This window comes from Ornithodoros turicata, chromosome 6 (genome assembly GCF_037126465.1).
Source record: "Ornithodoros turicata isolate Travis chromosome 6, ASM3712646v1, whole genome shotgun sequence".
Lineage (NCBI taxonomy): Eukaryota > Metazoa > Arthropoda > Arachnida > Ixodida > Argasidae > Ornithodoros > Ornithodoros turicata.
The window spans coordinates 66965255-66981574 of NC_088206.1; the positions used below are offsets into that span (position 1 = coordinate 66965255).

At 45.8% G+C, this 16320-nt stretch overlaps 2 protein-coding genes across 5 annotated transcripts in view; one reads left to right on the forward strand and one right to left on the reverse strand.

The window, feature by feature from the left end:
- LOC135397102 (poly [ADP-ribose] polymerase tankyrase-like) overlaps positions 1-13752 on the reverse strand; it is a 39480-nt gene extending 25728 nt beyond the window's left edge. The window contains exons 1-9 of one of the 4 annotated variants that reach the window (XM_064628444.1): positions 13450-13752; positions 11954-12167; positions 8614-8891; positions 7293-7415; positions 7041-7205; positions 5513-5593; positions 5278-5413; positions 4537-4648; positions 1029-1289 (exon numbers count right to left, since the gene is read on the reverse strand). In XM_064628444.1, coding sequence (XP_064484514.1) covers positions 1029-1289; positions 4537-4648; positions 5278-5413; positions 5513-5593; positions 7041-7205; positions 7293-7415; positions 8614-8891; positions 11954-12162 — 1365 coding nt within the window. In that variant the 5' untranslated portion in view covers positions 12163-12167; positions 13450-13752. Of the gene's footprint in view, positions 1-1028; positions 1290-4536; positions 4649-5277; positions 5414-5512; positions 5594-7040; positions 7206-7292; positions 7416-8613; positions 8895-11953; positions 12168-12738; positions 12819-13449 lie in introns of those variants that run through there. The other 3 variants (XM_064628445.1, XM_064628442.1, XM_064628443.1) reach the window with 3 other exon arrangements.
- Positions 13753-13765: 13 nt separating this feature from the next.
- LOC135397104 (cyclin-dependent kinase 20-like) lies at positions 13766-15959 on the forward strand. Its single transcript, XM_064628446.1, has 9 exons — positions 13766-14398; positions 14489-14525; positions 14617-14802; positions 14861-14976; positions 15090-15152; positions 15215-15266; positions 15351-15422; positions 15501-15659; positions 15778-15959. Exons 1-9 carry the CDS (start codon positions 14202-14204, stop codon positions 15856-15858), a joined length of 963 nt encoding a protein of 320 aa, XP_064484516.1. The 5' UTR covers positions 13766-14201; the 3' UTR covers positions 15859-15959.
- Positions 15960-16320: the final 361 nt, after the last annotated feature.

Genomic DNA, 16320 nt, shown 5'->3' on the forward strand with positions numbered 1-16320 from the left:
GTTGTCTCATGTTCGACAGTTGCCGCTTGCGTCGATCCCGTCGTATGATTGTGCGTATGAATGAGCAAAAATGTAAGAGTGAAAGCGGGGATGGGTGAGAGAGAGTGGTTGATGTGTCCCTTCAGATGATGCGCCCTTGGAAATCGCTGGGGAGGTGTGTTAGCTTAGATCAATTGGTAGAGCCCCTGGACTGTAATCCAGAAGATGTGGGTTCGAGTCCTACAGTGTGCTAACCTTTTCAGTGACTTCCATCTTTCATCGTTATTGTTCTTTTAATATTCCGTCTCTCATATTTTCGTTTCCTCTTTCTCTACGAGACAGTCATGGAAGCCACCCGGGCAATGTTACAACGCAACACGGTATGGCTGTGTGAATAGCCATTTTAAAATTGGAGCTGATGTGCAGCGAATAGTTACACATTCGAAGCGAATACAAAGCAAATAGTTATGTAATGGAACAAATATGCAGGAAATACATACATATTGAAACCGAATACACATAAGTACATATACGGCATACGGCATGGTACAGTATAGTTATAGGCTCCAACTTTCTGTGGTGGAAAATTAATTTTAACTACTTTGTGTATATATAAATACATTTATTTATTCATCTATTGACACCCCAAAGGCCCTAGAAGGGCATGGGGGAGGGCATAGAGGCATTGCGTGCACAACAACATACATGACACAACTTGATACCAATCAAGCACACAATCACACAAAACACAGCAAATATGTCACAAGTGCATACGGATCTTTGTAGGAAGCAGTGCTTTGTTTTATACCTTCTCTCGCAGCGCTTTTGGGCTTATGATTGGGAATAACTGCTCCAAATCAAGAATTTAATATTCAATTCAGAATTTACATCCAATGCACTTTTTTGCATTCTTCCTAACTCTTTTCTTTCTTCTGATTCCTTCTAATACTCTCCTCCAAGATCTGACTCTTAAGCAGACTTTAAAAAAACCAGAATATTCGCGCAGATCTACCACAAAAGGGGGATCCATCAAAGCAAGGATTCCTCACCGCTAGCAGCGGCCCATTCCCGACGCCGCTCTGCGCCACCATCTTTGCCGCGTCGTGCACCGTGCTTCCGCTGACAGCCCCCGTCAGTCCCCCGACGAGGCCGCAGCTGTACTCCAGCTCCTCCCTCAGCAGCGCGTTGGCCGGCGGGTGTCCTGCCTGCGTCCAGTCGCGCAACAGCAGGCGCATCGCCCCGTGGTCCTCGCGCAGGACAGCGTAGTCCAGCGCAGTGAGTTTCAAGTTGGGACTCCGTGCAGCCCACACCTACAAAATCGGGTTGAAGAATCTTTGTCACGAAGCAGAAGATGAGGATGCTGAGACTTCTATAGTACTGTGCTAGATCGGCGCCTCCTAGACAAAAGGGGCTTGCTTCCTCTCCCTACTTCGCTACAAGTGTACCCAACTAACTTACAGGGTGTCCCAACAAATGTGTGCCCAAGACACTCTTTGCAAATGAAAACAACCCAATGTCATTAAGAGTCAGGTATCGCAGCTTCCAGTATTTGTGCCTAATTAATGGATTAGATAAGGCTAGTTAGGTACTAAAGTGGATTTTTAAGTTGGTTTAAGAGCTTATAAAATACTGGTTACACAGCAGAGGCATCAATTGGACAGTTATAGATAGACCCTGAAGTTTTAGGGTTAAACCCGATTTTTCCCCGAATTTGCACCCCGAATCGAGGTTCACCGGTTTAGGGTTAAACCCGATTTCTACCCGCAAAACTGCACCTAAGCTAGGCACCTCACGGCAATGACATACTAATTTTTCACAAAATACACGGTTGATCTCAACGTCTGATACTCTGGATAGGCTGTACAATGAACGTTTGTTCGGCAATAGAGCCTGATTTATCCCCAAATTCAGTCTGATGGTAATTTTTCCGCCCGAATTTGCACGAATTTTCGACATCAAGTGATTGACCTGAATTTTACCCCCCGAATCTGGAAAAAAATAAAACCCGAAAACTTCAGGGTCTAGTTATAGAGCACAGATTCTGATCTGATTAATTAATTAGGTACAATGAAAAATACTGGCAACTAGGAAACATGGCTTGCAAACAGCATTCAGTAGGGTGCTCTGCCTTTTTAAAAATCTAGGCTCATGTTAGTTCAGACTAGAGCACTGCACAGGCTCGGGCTTACCCGAAAGTCTGAGCTCGGATATAACCAGTATGGGCTCGGGCCGGGCCCATACATTGTCGGGCCAAGGTCGGTATCGAGCCAGTGTTACCCCGCTGTTAGTTAGCCACAATCAAATTTTACAGCCCGCTACACTGGGCAGCCTGTAAATATCTCAGGCTCAGGCCGAAGTGGGGCCAGGAAACCTAGAAGTGCTTCAGGAAAAATTTTGGGCCAGGTACGGTAATTCAAAGGAAGTCCTGGCTCGGTCCGGGCCTGAGCCGAAGAATGCGGCTGGTGCAGTGCTCCAGATAGGATACCCTGTGAAGTTGACCACGTTTTCCACAACTATAGCTTCTGAAAGCATGGCTGTGACTGAAGCAACTCCCAAGGTTTACGTCACCCAGGTGTAGGAAACTATCGGGCCCTGTTCAGCCTAGATGCCACTGACTCGATGCACAGGTGTTACTCTAGGGACCACAGCAACATGAATAAGGCCCTGGTTTTTCTGCTGCCGCAAATGTCAAATTCTGCATCAGTGAATCAGAAATTCTTGCAATTTTCCACGCAATGTGCTTGTACATCTAAGCTGATGGAGATATACGAACACAAAATCTTTATTAACTCGCATGACATAGCATTAAAGTGTCTACAAATCCAAAATAGAGTTATAGCTAAGCATTACATGGTACTTTGTTCCTGCTTTAACACTGGCGTAACATAGTTAACACTGTAACAGCAGAAAAGCAACTGGATGCTTTCGTCGAATTCCTCAGTACCATACTATATACAGTAGAATCTCGATGATACGATCACGGATGATACGAATTTCGGGATGATACGAATTCTTTTCCGGTCCCGGCCAGAATGCCTATTCTTCCCATGTATTAGAGTTCGGATGATACGAACGCGTTATCTTGCCTTTACGGATGATACGAATGAGCCGAAGATGCGACAGAGGTCGTTCCCCTGTGACGCGAGAGCGTGCGAGTCATGCTGCCGCGTCTTTCGAAAAGGGAGGGCGATCCTCACCACGAACTCCCTTACATCATGTAGCGCAATGCAAGCAATGACTTTCCTTTTGGTGGTGGTGGTGGAGATAAGATCAAAGCGATTGAACGGCCCGGAACCTTATCAACTTATCTCTGTTTTGACCTTTTTACCCCTCTCGCAACAATAAACCGCAAAGCTGCGTGACATTGCTCTGGCGGAAAACAGCGACAGAACCCAAGAACACGTGGAGGGAACATATCGGGACAACTTGTGGCAACATTACGCGTCACCATTCCGCAAGTCGGCTACACCTAACGCCTGCTTGCTTTAGGAGAAGCTCGCTTTAGATCACTGTAGCGCGACTCGCGGGTGAAAAGCACGTGCTACGTCTCTTGAATCATCTCGCGTGTTTGGGCAGCATTCGCCAAAAACTGAGACACAAAAGCGTTACAACCGTCCTCTTTCATTGACAGTCACTGTCTATTTTCTTGCCTCAATTTTCATTTTGGTTTAATTCGTTTGATACGAATTTTTTCCGCGACCCCGTGAGATTCGTATCATCGAGATTCTACTGTACTAACATTTGCACCCTTGTTTCCCAAAGTAAGAAGATTTAGCCATCGCACGCATCACCGTGAGGAACCCGCTAGATGGGATATCACTAGAGCCCGAAGTTTTAGGGTTTAACCCGTTTCTTTCCCCGAATTGAAGGTTGCCTCTTTAGGTTGAAACCAGATTTTTATCAGACAAATTGCCCTCGCTGAAACGTCTGTAGGAATGCACACTAGCTTGTTTTGTAGCACGCAATTACATCACCGTTTGTACCATACCAGTACAGTTTGTTTAAGTAACAGAGCCAGATTTCTGCCCGAATTTAGTATACTGGAAGTTTTTCCACCCGAATTTGCATGAATTTAGAGTACATGTTGATTTCCCCAATTTTTAACCACCAAACTGTGAAAAAGAAAAAAAAATTCCCGAAAACTTCAGGCTCTACATATCACCGGTGAGAGCAAAAGGGAAGTCATAAAGACAGGATTAATGTGAGTTTAACCAGTGTTGCCAACATGAGATGCATGGAACACGTTTATTTTGCTCTCAGTTAGGTGGCGCAGAAAAGGATGTCATGAGCCGCACGTACATCCATCTCTAGCACGAAAACTTTGTTCTTCGGTCAAGATTCGTAGTTCCACAAAATCCCATACAAAACTCCAAATTCCGCGACACATCCTTAATTCCACGCATCTTCGTGGATGCGCGGAAAAGTCGGGGCCTTAAACATGAACCTCTGCTGTCTTTCAACCTAGCTCTTTCACGTATTCTGTAATTCTGCAGAAACAGGTAATGTCGCCAAGCCTGTGAAACTGTTCAAATGAGAAGTTAACCAATGGCCACTCACCGTGCAGGTATTGTCCTTGAGTAACGACTTGAGCTGAGCGTGGTCAGCCAGCAACACTGCACGGATCAGCAATTTGCTTTGAACCACTGATGATATGGACGGCACTTCGGTTCTGGAATGTAACAGCACATCTTTACTTCAGCTACCAACATAAACAGGGATGAATGTTTCGTGCTCTACACAGTCGAGCCATGCAGAACCCATCTCTCCCAAGTACAAAGCATGTGTAATCAATAGAGCCCGAAGTTTTCGGGAAATATTTTTTTCTAAATTCGGGGAGTAAAAATCGGGTAAATAAACATGTGCTCTAAATTTGCGCGAATTCGGGTGAAAAAAAACTTCCTCTGTGCAAATTTCGGGGTGAAATCGGGCTCAGTTACTCAAACTAACTGAACTGGTTCAGTACAGATGGTGATGTAAGTGTGTTTGCTGCCAAACATGTTAGTTTGCATTCCTACGGACGTCTCGGTGAGGGCAATTTGCCGGGTAAAATTCGTGTTTCACCCTAAAGAGGCAACCTTCCATTCGGGGTGCAAATTCGGGGAAGAATCGGGTAAAACCCTAAAACTTCAGGCTCTAGTAATCAATCATAATCAATAAGAACTAGCTAGCTCAGTTCCAAGACTTGTTTTGTGATTGAGTGCTGTGCAAGTGATCTTGTTCAGAGAGTGACCGGAAAGCACACCCATACATCAATTTGATGTACTTCCCAAGTTATATTTAGAACAGCGAGCAACATACTCTGACTCGAAGAAGGTCTCCTTCTCTAGAAGGGTTACTTTTGGATTTGGCTTGGGTGCAGAGCCCCTCCCGGAAGAAGCAGACGACGAGGCTTTCCTAGATCCTTTTGGGCGGCCACGAGGCTTGGGAACTTCCTCTGCGTTGGGAACCGAAACATGTGCAGCCCAGTCGACAATGACGACTTCCAACTATTCTAGCGTAGTCGCTCGGAGAGAGAGAGAAAAAAAAATCCTACCCATCGAGGAGTCAGGCGAGGAGTGTCCAGCCGCGGCCTCGGCAGCCTCTTCCTCTTCTTGACCCACGAATGATACGTCCACTGGGCATAAAGGGTAAACAGAGGTGTGCGCGATATCGTGAGGTCGGCAACTTCAGCTGCGAGTGCTAGTTACTACAATGTGGCCAGCATTTTTACCTCAAAGCGGCCGAGAATACTCGCAAAGAGACACTAATGCATAGCACAGAGCAGCTCCCTTTCTTCTGATCGCATAATGGAAATGCAACTCACTCAAAACAGGCTTCTCGGAACATGCCGTTAGTAGTCAGCAGCCACATTTTGAGAGCGAGCCCAGGCGCCTACGGACTATGGGCTGGACTATGGACTATGGGACTCATGCGCAGTATGACATGCGGACGAGGCAGGGATCGGCTACCGCATGCAGCACTGGATCTCGACAATGACACACAAAAAAAAAGAAAAGGGTGGATTCCAGAACTCACAACACACAGCCTGCGGCACTCTAGACACGTTCTCAGTGCATAAAGCTGCGTTCAGGGATGGATCACGAGAACAAAAAACAATATGATTGCAATGCTGCTGCAACAAAGGGAACATGAAGCAGTAGCAGAAAATTGGATAGAGTCTACATGTAAGGAAACGGCAGAATCGCACGAAGGAAAATATGGATGAAAAAAAAAAAAGAACTTGTTTCAGTTCCCCAGGGCCCTACATAAAAGCCTGGTATGTCATAATTAGATACAGATACCCACAGATACCCATTTTAAAGACCTACACCCCTGTCACACGGGCATATCAACTGTCATGGAAATGAATGACGATTACCTGAACGGTCATTGGCCTTTGCTACACGGGCACTTGTGGTTACGGTGATTGCATGTGGTTAACATTCGGAAATTTACTCTTCTACTCTCGGCACCATGCACTGGCACGGTATCAATGCCATGCACGGTCGTACGAAAGTGCAAGGTAAATTTGTGGTTACACATAATGAACAATTTAAACACTATTAAAATTCCAAAATCGTCTCTACCTTACATTTTCCGTCACTATAGATGCCCTTTTCCCACTAAAATTTCTGTAGATGGATGATAAAGGGACAGGGAGAGACAGATGCACATAGTGCCCTCTTGTGTGTAACATGGCAACCTCTCGAGAAACATTGGATCGGGCTATGTGGCAGCGGCGTATTGTCAACGGTGATTGAGATGTTCAGCGCATTGTCAACATTGGCAGCGCACTGTCATTGTCAACAGCAGCACTGTTAACAGCAACATTGTCAACAGCACATTGTCATTGTCAACACTGCCAGCAGCGCATTGTCAACTGTGATTGAGATCTGAACTGTGATTGAGATCACATTATTCCCTCCTCAAGAAAACAAAATGGAACCACCACAGCCTCAGCATGGGCAGGCACTGTGCACACAACGGCGAGCCAACAGCTACGAGGACAGGAGGGAGGCAACCACTACTGCGTGGCAAGCAACAGCAGGGAGGGAGGGGCAAGCCAGGGGCATAGTACCCACCTCCGTCCATGGTTAGTTGGCGAGGGTCTGGAATAGCCATACCATTCTCAACGCTGAGTGCTCTCTGCAGGATGTTGAGGGTTCGCTTGTGCTCCTCGTCTGGCAGCAGGTAGCGTCCGCGATCCACTCGACGCATCCGCAGGTTTGTCAGGACGCACTCGAAGTCTGAGACGACAAAAGTAAATCTCCGTAAATCCGTCTACATAAATAAAATCTGTCTCACAGCACAAATGCGAGGGCCGAACAGCTTACCCGTGTTGTCGTAAAAGTCGGGAGCATAGATGTCTTGCTCGCTGTCGTTGTTCATCCACTGGATCTTGAAGCGGCGACTGCTCTTGTAGACGTTTTGTGCTGTACGGCACACGTAGAAACTACCTGTAAACCAGAAAAAAATAAATTTTGCTGTAATGCACCGGCACTGCTACGGTATACTAGTGCACCGTAAAAGCGCAAAATCTAAAGGCTAGTGCATCATCATCAGTGCACCGCATTTATCAGTCAGGAAGCCCCCGTTGCTTCTCAATGAGGTCTAGCAGGCACATTAGGCGGAGGCAGTAACAATAAAAGTAAACATCATATTTAAAAACTCTATGAAAAAAAAAAAGGAGACAACTATGTAAAACAACCTAACAAAGTTGACACTGTTAAAAGAGTGGTCAAACACACTTATGCACAAGGCTTAGTAGGTGGCACAGTCCATCGGAAATGTCAGCATTTTCTTAATTTCCACAATTTATCGGAACAGAGTCTGGCCAAATAGCAATTCTGATACGGTTTTAAGCTTGTAATACAACCTCCAATGCACGGCTTAACTCCAAACCAACCTTTTTGTATTTTATTACAAGTGCAATACAATGCCTTGAGGAAATCATGCTCAACTTTAGCCATACAGATCTCTTTTAAATTTTCCTTTTTGCCAATCTGTATCGATGACTGGAATACACTCCCACAGAATACAGCAGACAGTACAGTCGTAAATAACGTCGTAAATGCTCTAATAGGTGCTCATTATTTGTTTCACTGCCAATTTTATAGACTTGTGTTGCACTATGTGCTGAAAGTGTGCTTTAGATTATTATGATTTATTATTTTATTATTATTTATTATTATTTTATTAGATTATTTAGATGATTATTTAAATTATGTAATGTTGTCGTAGTACTGTAGCTAAAATGATGTACAGTGCAGGACTAAAGTTTACGGAACACGCTCCGGCGGATTCCTTCCTCGGAGTGACACGCCAGCAGCGAATGGGACCGTACGGACCTACAGACTAGTGTCTAGGTAACTCAGTCACCCGTTTGCAAGTCCGTACAGTACCATTCGCTGATAGCGTGTCACTCCGAGGTAGGAATGCGCCGGAGCGTGTTCCGCAAACTTTTCTCCGGCATTGTACTTGTGCCGTCATTCACGCGTCCGTGTATCTCTTGTCTGCCACCTGCTTGGGCCCAGGTGGGCTGGCAGTATTGTTTAAATTTTTAAAAAATCAACTGCGTACAAAATTAAACTCTAGCATCATTGTTTTTATCAAACTTCACCGTCAACTACGTGATCAGCATCGAAAAGGCCTCACCATTTTCATTCCTCACCGCCAGGAACTCTCCCTTCTGGAACAGCACCAGCTTGTCGTCTTGAGGTGGCGCCGATCGGCCCGAACGCATTATGGGAGGGTGCATGCTTGGTGGGGACTGGAACGGCTGGTACTGCAGCCTCAGGCGCTTGCTGGCCCTGCCGCTGTCTGCATTGGATTGCGGAGACGACGACGACGACGGCGAGGGCGAGGGGGATTCCGAGGCCCCTGCCGCTCCCCGTTTGCGGCCGCTGCCGCGTTGGCCAGGTGTGCGGGCCCCACTGCTAATTTAAATGCATTGGGGAATCTGTCACCAGGGCGGCGAAATTACGTACGTACGGCAAGCCGCATTGTAATAACCACACGTTTCTGGGCGAGCCGAGCGAAAACAAGAACGGCTTCGAATAACCCGGATGTCTCGGAACGGTGAGAACTACGAGAGCTGACGAGTAGAGGTTTCGTAGAGGTAAGTAAATTAGCCATTCACAACCAGAGGTCAGCACTTGTGCCTCCTGCTCACTCACAGCTCAGCTCCCTCCATTTGTTCACTCATGCTTAGGTTTCTTTTCGGGTTAAACCCAATTTTTCACGATAGTTCCCCCCCGAACAAGTTCTCAAGAATTCGGGTAAAACCCGATATCTACCCGGAATCCTCGCGGTCCCTCAACTTGTCGTTCTAGGTGGACCTTCGGAAAAGTGAATCATAATATTGGCAAAGAGAGCTATTTGTGACAACCTATTTGTCCTCCGCTTATGATCCCCTCCTGCAGGAGTCAAAGACGAGCTTTTGTGGAGCTCGGGCAAGTGTTTGAATACGCGGTCATTCGCTGTCCCAGTTCCGAGCGGAAATATAAAGGTTACTGTTTCTCGTCCCAGTGCCACAGCAGTGGCTTGTTTCATACGCCTTTCGTTTCACCCGAAGATTCCCCGGTGACGTACCAAACAGAGATCATAGCGCCCGATTTCTTAGCGAATTCTCGTGGGTAAATAGCATCCAATTTTTCCTACCGCATTTGAAAGAACACAGAACACAAAAACAAAGAATCCTACTCACGCTGAACTCATCTGCCACACTGAGCATGAATGAGCATGCCCGTGAGTGAGTTTTGCCGGGGTGAGATGTTTGAATTCGAAACTAAGGGATGCGAGCTTGATCCCCAGTTGGAAGAGAAAGTTCTCCTGAATTGGGGAGGGGTTGCTCAGGAGTAAGGGACAAGTAGGACTGAACGATGGTACAGTACGGCACACTTTCGAGCTGACAAAACCTCAGCCAAAGAATGTGTTCTAGATTCTCTAGGTTCAGTACACGAAACCTCAGAGAAAAATACCAGATGAACGGGCTTTATTTACCCAGTGTTGCAATGCTCAGTCTACATTTTCTCTAGCAGAGGGGTTAAAATTATCCTAAATTTTTAGCTTCTTAGATGTGACTTATGATATGCAAATGCACCAACATTGAACAACAGACGCAGACACACTAGTATGAAAGATGGAAGTCACTGAAAAGGTTAGCCAGCTGTAGGGATCGAACCCACATGTTCTGGATTGCCGGTCCAGGGCTCTACCAATTGAGCTAAGATAACACGCCTCTCCAGCGACTTTCGGGGTGCGTCATCTGAAGGGACGACAAACCAACCACTCACTCTCACTCACCCTCCTTTCACTCTTACATTTTTGCTCACTCATACACACATTCATACGACGGGAATCGACGCAAGCGGCACCTGTTGAACAAGTCCAGTCCAACAAGTCCAGTTTATGCATGGTCCATTGTGTTCTGCACCACCATTCACGAACTCACAACACAACACAACTTTTTGTAGCGATATAAGGCACTGATGCACCTTTTTGTGTAACCTAAGTAGATTTGGCTGTCACTGATACTTTCACATAGTTATGCTGCTGAAAAGCCGGCACATGTAGAGCGGTGACATAGACAGCCCTCCTAAGTGACATGTAGCAGATATAGCAAGGACAATGGGGAACTCCAGAGGTGTTGCCTGTCTCTACAATCACTATTAATCTCATGCCAATCAGAAGACTGGGAGAAAGGTTAGAGGGGTTAGAGAAAAACACGCAAGTGCCAATGTCAAACGTAGTAGACGTTATAGATGTTACATAGGCTTCCTTCCCGTCACTGGCACTGGCGGTCTGCACAATTTGCTCGCTACTGTCTACTCTGCAGCTTTGATCCTGCTGTTATCATTAACCTAATACCGTACATCCGCAGTACTGCGCAATAGCACACTTCCTGCTCACCAAGCTGCATGCATTTATCTGTTAAAGATCAGCGTACGCCATGAGAATCTGACAGACACAAGTAAATGCCACAAATGCTCAAAAGGAGCATCATCCTTAGTTTTTAAGTCGGTACACTCCAAACATTACATGAAAACCATTTTGGTAGGTTGGGATTTTGAACAAATTTTGTAACTGACTTTCATGAAAGAGCTTGCTGTGAATCATGGGAGAGGTGATGCATCTATTGCGTGTTAAAAGAATGTGACAAGCTGAAGTTCGGGGCCCACGTTATCTAAATGGTACATGCACGTGCGCATTGAACATGCAACACGTGCTATTGGTAGCAGCATTGTGCGTCGTACCCTATCACGTTCCAAAAAGTCCTCCACTTTTGGCAGCACCAGCCAGGGACACCACAGGGCAACAAACAGTGCTATCTTAAACTAGGATAAGATAATTTCTCCATGAGCATTTCCATGCATTAGCCCTCTAGACGCTTTTGTCGGTCTCGTACCGCTGACAATAACCAATTATTAGTTTCGGTCGAGGAGAGGATTCAAACACCGTTAACTGTAGTCTTGGGACAGTAAACCACAGGGAAGACAGGATTCAAGAGAAGAACACCACAGGGCACTTTCAATGGAGCTCTACCGAAGAATGGGATCAACTAAGTGTGCTGAAACACAGAGCAGGAACTTTGAAACCTAACCAGGCAGGAGTAACATTAGGTCAGGCAGGGCAATACGTCGCACATTAGACAAAAAGATAAAAGAGCATAAAATTGTACGCTGTCAAGTTACGCTGATGCGGTAACTTTTTTTTTTTAGTTCTGCAAATTTTTGCCACTTCCACGATCACCCTCAGAGCTCGGCGACAACTTATCTAGTCGTTCAGCTTTGACACACATCCGCAGTGTAGCTGCTGGTCCTAAAACTTGATTTGAAAGATAGGCAACACTCCTAAAAGTAGTACATGCGTTGTCTCGCATTATTTTTTGGTGCTGCGTAGGAATAAGTCCTAAAGGTACGCCTTTCAAGGTACCATTCTTAACAATGGCATTTTAACGCACCCCATTGATTTGTGACCATTGTCGTACACTCACCTAGGGGGCGTCCACGTGGACGCACGAGTTGCCCTTGTGGTGGCGGGAGGCGCAGAGTCTGGTGTAGCTGCCGCCGCTCCCTTGGTTCGCTCCGTTCCTCCACCAGGGCCCCCTTTCTTCTCGGTAGCTGGCGTATGATTGGCTTTCACTGGTGACGGGGTGTGCTCTTCGTCGCTGCACCCGTTGGTTTGGGCCTCGACTGCAGCCATTTTTCCTGCGTATTCATCGTTCACGTTGCAGATGTCACCTGTCACCCTTCATGCAACGCATGTTCTTTTTCGATATATATATATGTCATTATCGTAGATAGATTTGGACAGAACTTAAGTTTGAAGACAAACTTCCTGGTGTTTAGCACTTCCTCAGCTATGCTTTTGGGGCAGCTGCTATTCTCAGCACAGTCCTGCACCTAAAAAGTTTATTTCTTTTTTCTTTCTTTTTTTTTATGCTTCAGGTGCGCTTCAATGCCTTGCATATTGCCCAACAGTAACACAAACATGAACAAATATACAAATGAACGTGATTGTGAATTGCCCCATTATTCAGTACGCATTGTAACAGAATCGTTATACTGCAAAAAATAATAATAAGTAGAATCGAGCAGTAGTAGAAAATAGTAGAAGTATGAAAATTAAAGGGAAAAAATGTCCGTCTCGTCAGACATGACATGTCGTGGCATTTATTTCGCCATAACTGACGACAGCCTTCACACTTCCGCGTACGTCCTCAAAGCTATCGGTACGAAGGTGAAAGCAGACGACGGACACGTTTTCAGTGGATTTTACCAAGGACGGTCCCGAGAGCGTTGAACTTCCAAAGAAGTTATTTCCAAACGGTCATCACGTAACTTTTCTCCTCTGTTGCGTTTCTTCAACCATAACGTGTAACTTCGTCTTTAGACAACACTGTTCGCAACAGCCGAACATCGTCTGCTGAAGTATGTTACGAACGCTGCTCGTGCCCAGCGGCGCGTGCTCTACCGACAAAAACGACGATGAGTGAAGCATGCGGGAATGCTTCAAGGACGACGATTTTTTTTTTTTTACTGCAAAGCGTCCTTTTAAGACACCAAGCTCTGCGTTACATCAAAATTCATCAGCGCGAAATAACTAGCAGAGGAGCTCGCTGCGAAATGAAAACGCAGAGGACTCCCGTCAATCAGCCCGATGAAATGCAGCTCGCTTCAAATCGATAGCACAACCGGCGCTTTTACGGACTCTTGTCAACAACTCGAATCGCGTTCACAGCACGGCCCATCACGGTTCAAACTACGGCGCGTTCGAAGCTGTAACGCGAGCCAAAGATAAAATCCGAAGGATGCGACACACAACACCCGCTGCTCAGCAACAAAAAGCACTCCCGGGAGCGGCAGATTTCACGTAGTACGCGGCGGCAGAAAACCCCCCCACCGCGCGCGCGCGTCGGCAGCATGCAGCTGTTTTGCACGCCAACAATGAACGAACATTGCATTATCAAACGTTACAACGAGATCTCACCTTGCACGTGAAGGAATCGCGATGATGAGCAAGAGTGTTCTACGACGAGTAGACCGCTGTCCGTTCCTCAGAGCGGCCTAACTCGTCGGCCATCTTAGATGGAATTTTTGCGGGCGGCTTGCGTTTGGTGCCGAAAGGCACAGTCACTGCGATGCACCTGTGTACGACGAAATCGCGACGTCACTCGTTGTGTATTCCAAACGGCAAAGATACGTTCACAGATGCAGGATTTGACGGACGCTAAACTGTAAACTTGACACTTCCAGCGGTCCCCGGCTGGACGCTAGACAGCAAACAAACCAAGATGGCTTCCATTCATTGATTGGTTAAAATGAAGCCGCCGTCTTGTGTTGGTGGCGACATCTATCCTAGCGGTTTGTCGACGAGCGCGCGAATGCTGACTGCTGCATTTATTTTCCTTTTTATTATTATCATTATTATTTTGTTATTCGAGGTTTACTGTTCCGTAAGGAGGAAACACGGGAACGTGGGAATGGAATACCGTTGCTGTTTTCTGAGTTCATGTGTTCTCCGTGAACAAAAATGACTTCGACATTTGCTTTTTGCAACTCTTTGACCCAGATGGTGGGAAATATTAACCCTATGAGCACGGCATTATTACACCGCCGTTCCAGATTGTACCGCAACACACCAAAGTGCATTGTCCACACAAAAAGCACGCGCTGCTCGCTTTACTTTACGTACAAAGTCGCAGAAGTGATTGGGTAATAGGTAATAGTGCTCAAGTTACCATGACAACGAACTTATACAAACTCCGAAAACAAACTTCTACTGTGTCGAAAAGGATGGACGATTATCAGATTATGGGATGGATCGGGGAGGGAGCTCATGGTATCGTCCTCAAGGCGAAATGTAATCACACCAATCGCACTTTAGCCTTGAAAAAGATACCGGTCACTGCTGACAGTTTCTCTAGGTCGCTGCTCAGGTAATAGGATAATAGCTATCATTTTTAAGCGGGTTTCTGCTAGCGTATCACTATTGCACGTTTTAAAATCGACTTTTATCACCACTGCAGAGAAGTAATGGCGTTACAGCATCTGAGACACAAGAATGTAAGGCTCGCCAGCTTTTATTAAAGCAAAAAAAAAAAAAAAAATTCTGCCAACCAAACGATTTCTGCGAACAAAAACTTGTGAAACCCAGGTTGCCAGACTTGAGCGTGTTATCGCCGGAAGCGGTGCCCTGCTGCTAGCCATGGAGTTTGTCAGTGGACATTTGGGCCAACTAATTTATGGAATGCCACCTCTGGCCCAAGCCCAGATCAAAGGCCACTTGGTCATGCTTCTTCAAGGCATGGAACACTGCCATACACAGGGCATTCTCCACAGGGTAAGCCTCGTGTGATGCCTTGTGGAATGTCTGCCAGCAAATTGTCACTGGAACGCAGGACTTGAAGCCGAGCAACCTTCTTGTCGACAGCCGGGGATGCCTGAAGATTGCAGACTTTGGCTTGGCTTGTCTCATTCCTCAGGGAGGAGTTCGCAGCCATCGTGTCGCTACGAGGTACGCCTTTGTTCTTGGAAAGACTGCTCATGGGAGAATGTTTTCTGTAGCATCTGTAGCAGTGTTTGTAACACTATGTGATATATCTACATCGGATGCATTTGGTTCTCTAGGTGGTACCGAGCACCAGAGTTGCTCTATGGAGCCCAGCAGTACGGTATTGGAGTTGACCTCTGGTAAGAAGAAGTTCAAGTTTTAACCATTGTTAGTTTACTGAAGTGTAAATGTGTTCTTTCAGGTCCATAGGGTGCATCTATGCAGAGATGTTGGGGCGCAGACCATTATTCAAGGTTGTGTAATTACGAACATGAGCCTTGTGTCCAAAACATGCTGACTGTAATAACGAGTGGTTCTTAAAACAACTTGTCTCGCAGGGTGAAAGTGACATCGAACAACTATGCCTCGTGGTCAAAGCTATGGGTACTCCTACCGTAGACATGTGGCCCGTAAAGTACCATTCCAAGTACCCTAGTGTACAAGAGGTACCGAGCAATGCTTGTCGACACACTCTGAATTTCTTACAGGGTTTCAAGGACCTGCCAGACTTCAAGAAAATTCGATTCGCACCGCAACAAGCGCAACCTCTGAGCGAATTTCTTCCGGACTGCCAAGGACAACATACCTTAAGCCTCCTTAGCCGATTCCTAGTCTACAACCCAGATCAACGCATCACCTGCGCAGAGGTTTATGACCTTTCATCAACGCTGTCGAATTAACGTTTATATTTTTTTGCATGACACAGCCTGAAATACAATCAAAATAAGAATATAAGATTTATCTTATTATGTGTATCTCCCACAGGCCCTGAAACACCCCTACCTGTTCAGCGAACCCATGCCAACAGGTCCATCTCTGTACAGCACATCATCCGAGACAATATGATGCATTTTTGAGCATGCGAACAATATGTGTGCAGACGGCAGTCAGTTCTTCATAATAAATTGAATTCAAAATGTATTTTAAAAATTGCTATTAATTGTGATCTACAGACACTTTCCTCAATGTTGTATCTACTTCAAAATCGTGTAAAGTGACCTTCATATATTAAATTGTAAGTTATGTTTGTTTATAAGCAAAAAAAGTTATGTTATGTACTTTATATGAACATATGTGGTATGGAATTGATAACAGAAATGCATACATGCATTACATTCTGGATAAGGGTCATCACCATTGATTATGTCATGACGGGTATTCAATCAAACCATCAAGACGTAGTCATCGTTTGCTGCACGACCACTTGAGAGTTCCACCATGTCGAGGTTGACATATCGGTTGATCACAGGCCGCAAAACTTACTCTCCGTACCTCATTACGTTGTGTAATCGGAGGTTTTAAAAGTAC

What these genes read in the sequence shown, in the direction of transcription:
- LOC135397104 (XM_064628446.1), top strand. Translation starts at nt 14,202, where the DNA reads ATGACAACGAACTTATACAAACTCCGAAAACAAACTTCTACTGTGTCG. An exon ending in CACAGGGCATTCTCCACAGG is followed by an intron (nt 14,803 to 14,860) that starts GTAAGCCTCGTG and finishes ACTGGAACGCAG; the next exon opens with GACTTGAAGCCGAGCAACCT. An exon ending in GGTATTGGAGTTGACCTCTG is followed by an intron (nt 15,153 to 15,214) that starts GTAAGAAGAAGT and finishes GTGTTCTTTCAG; the next exon opens with GTCCATAGGGTGCATCTATG.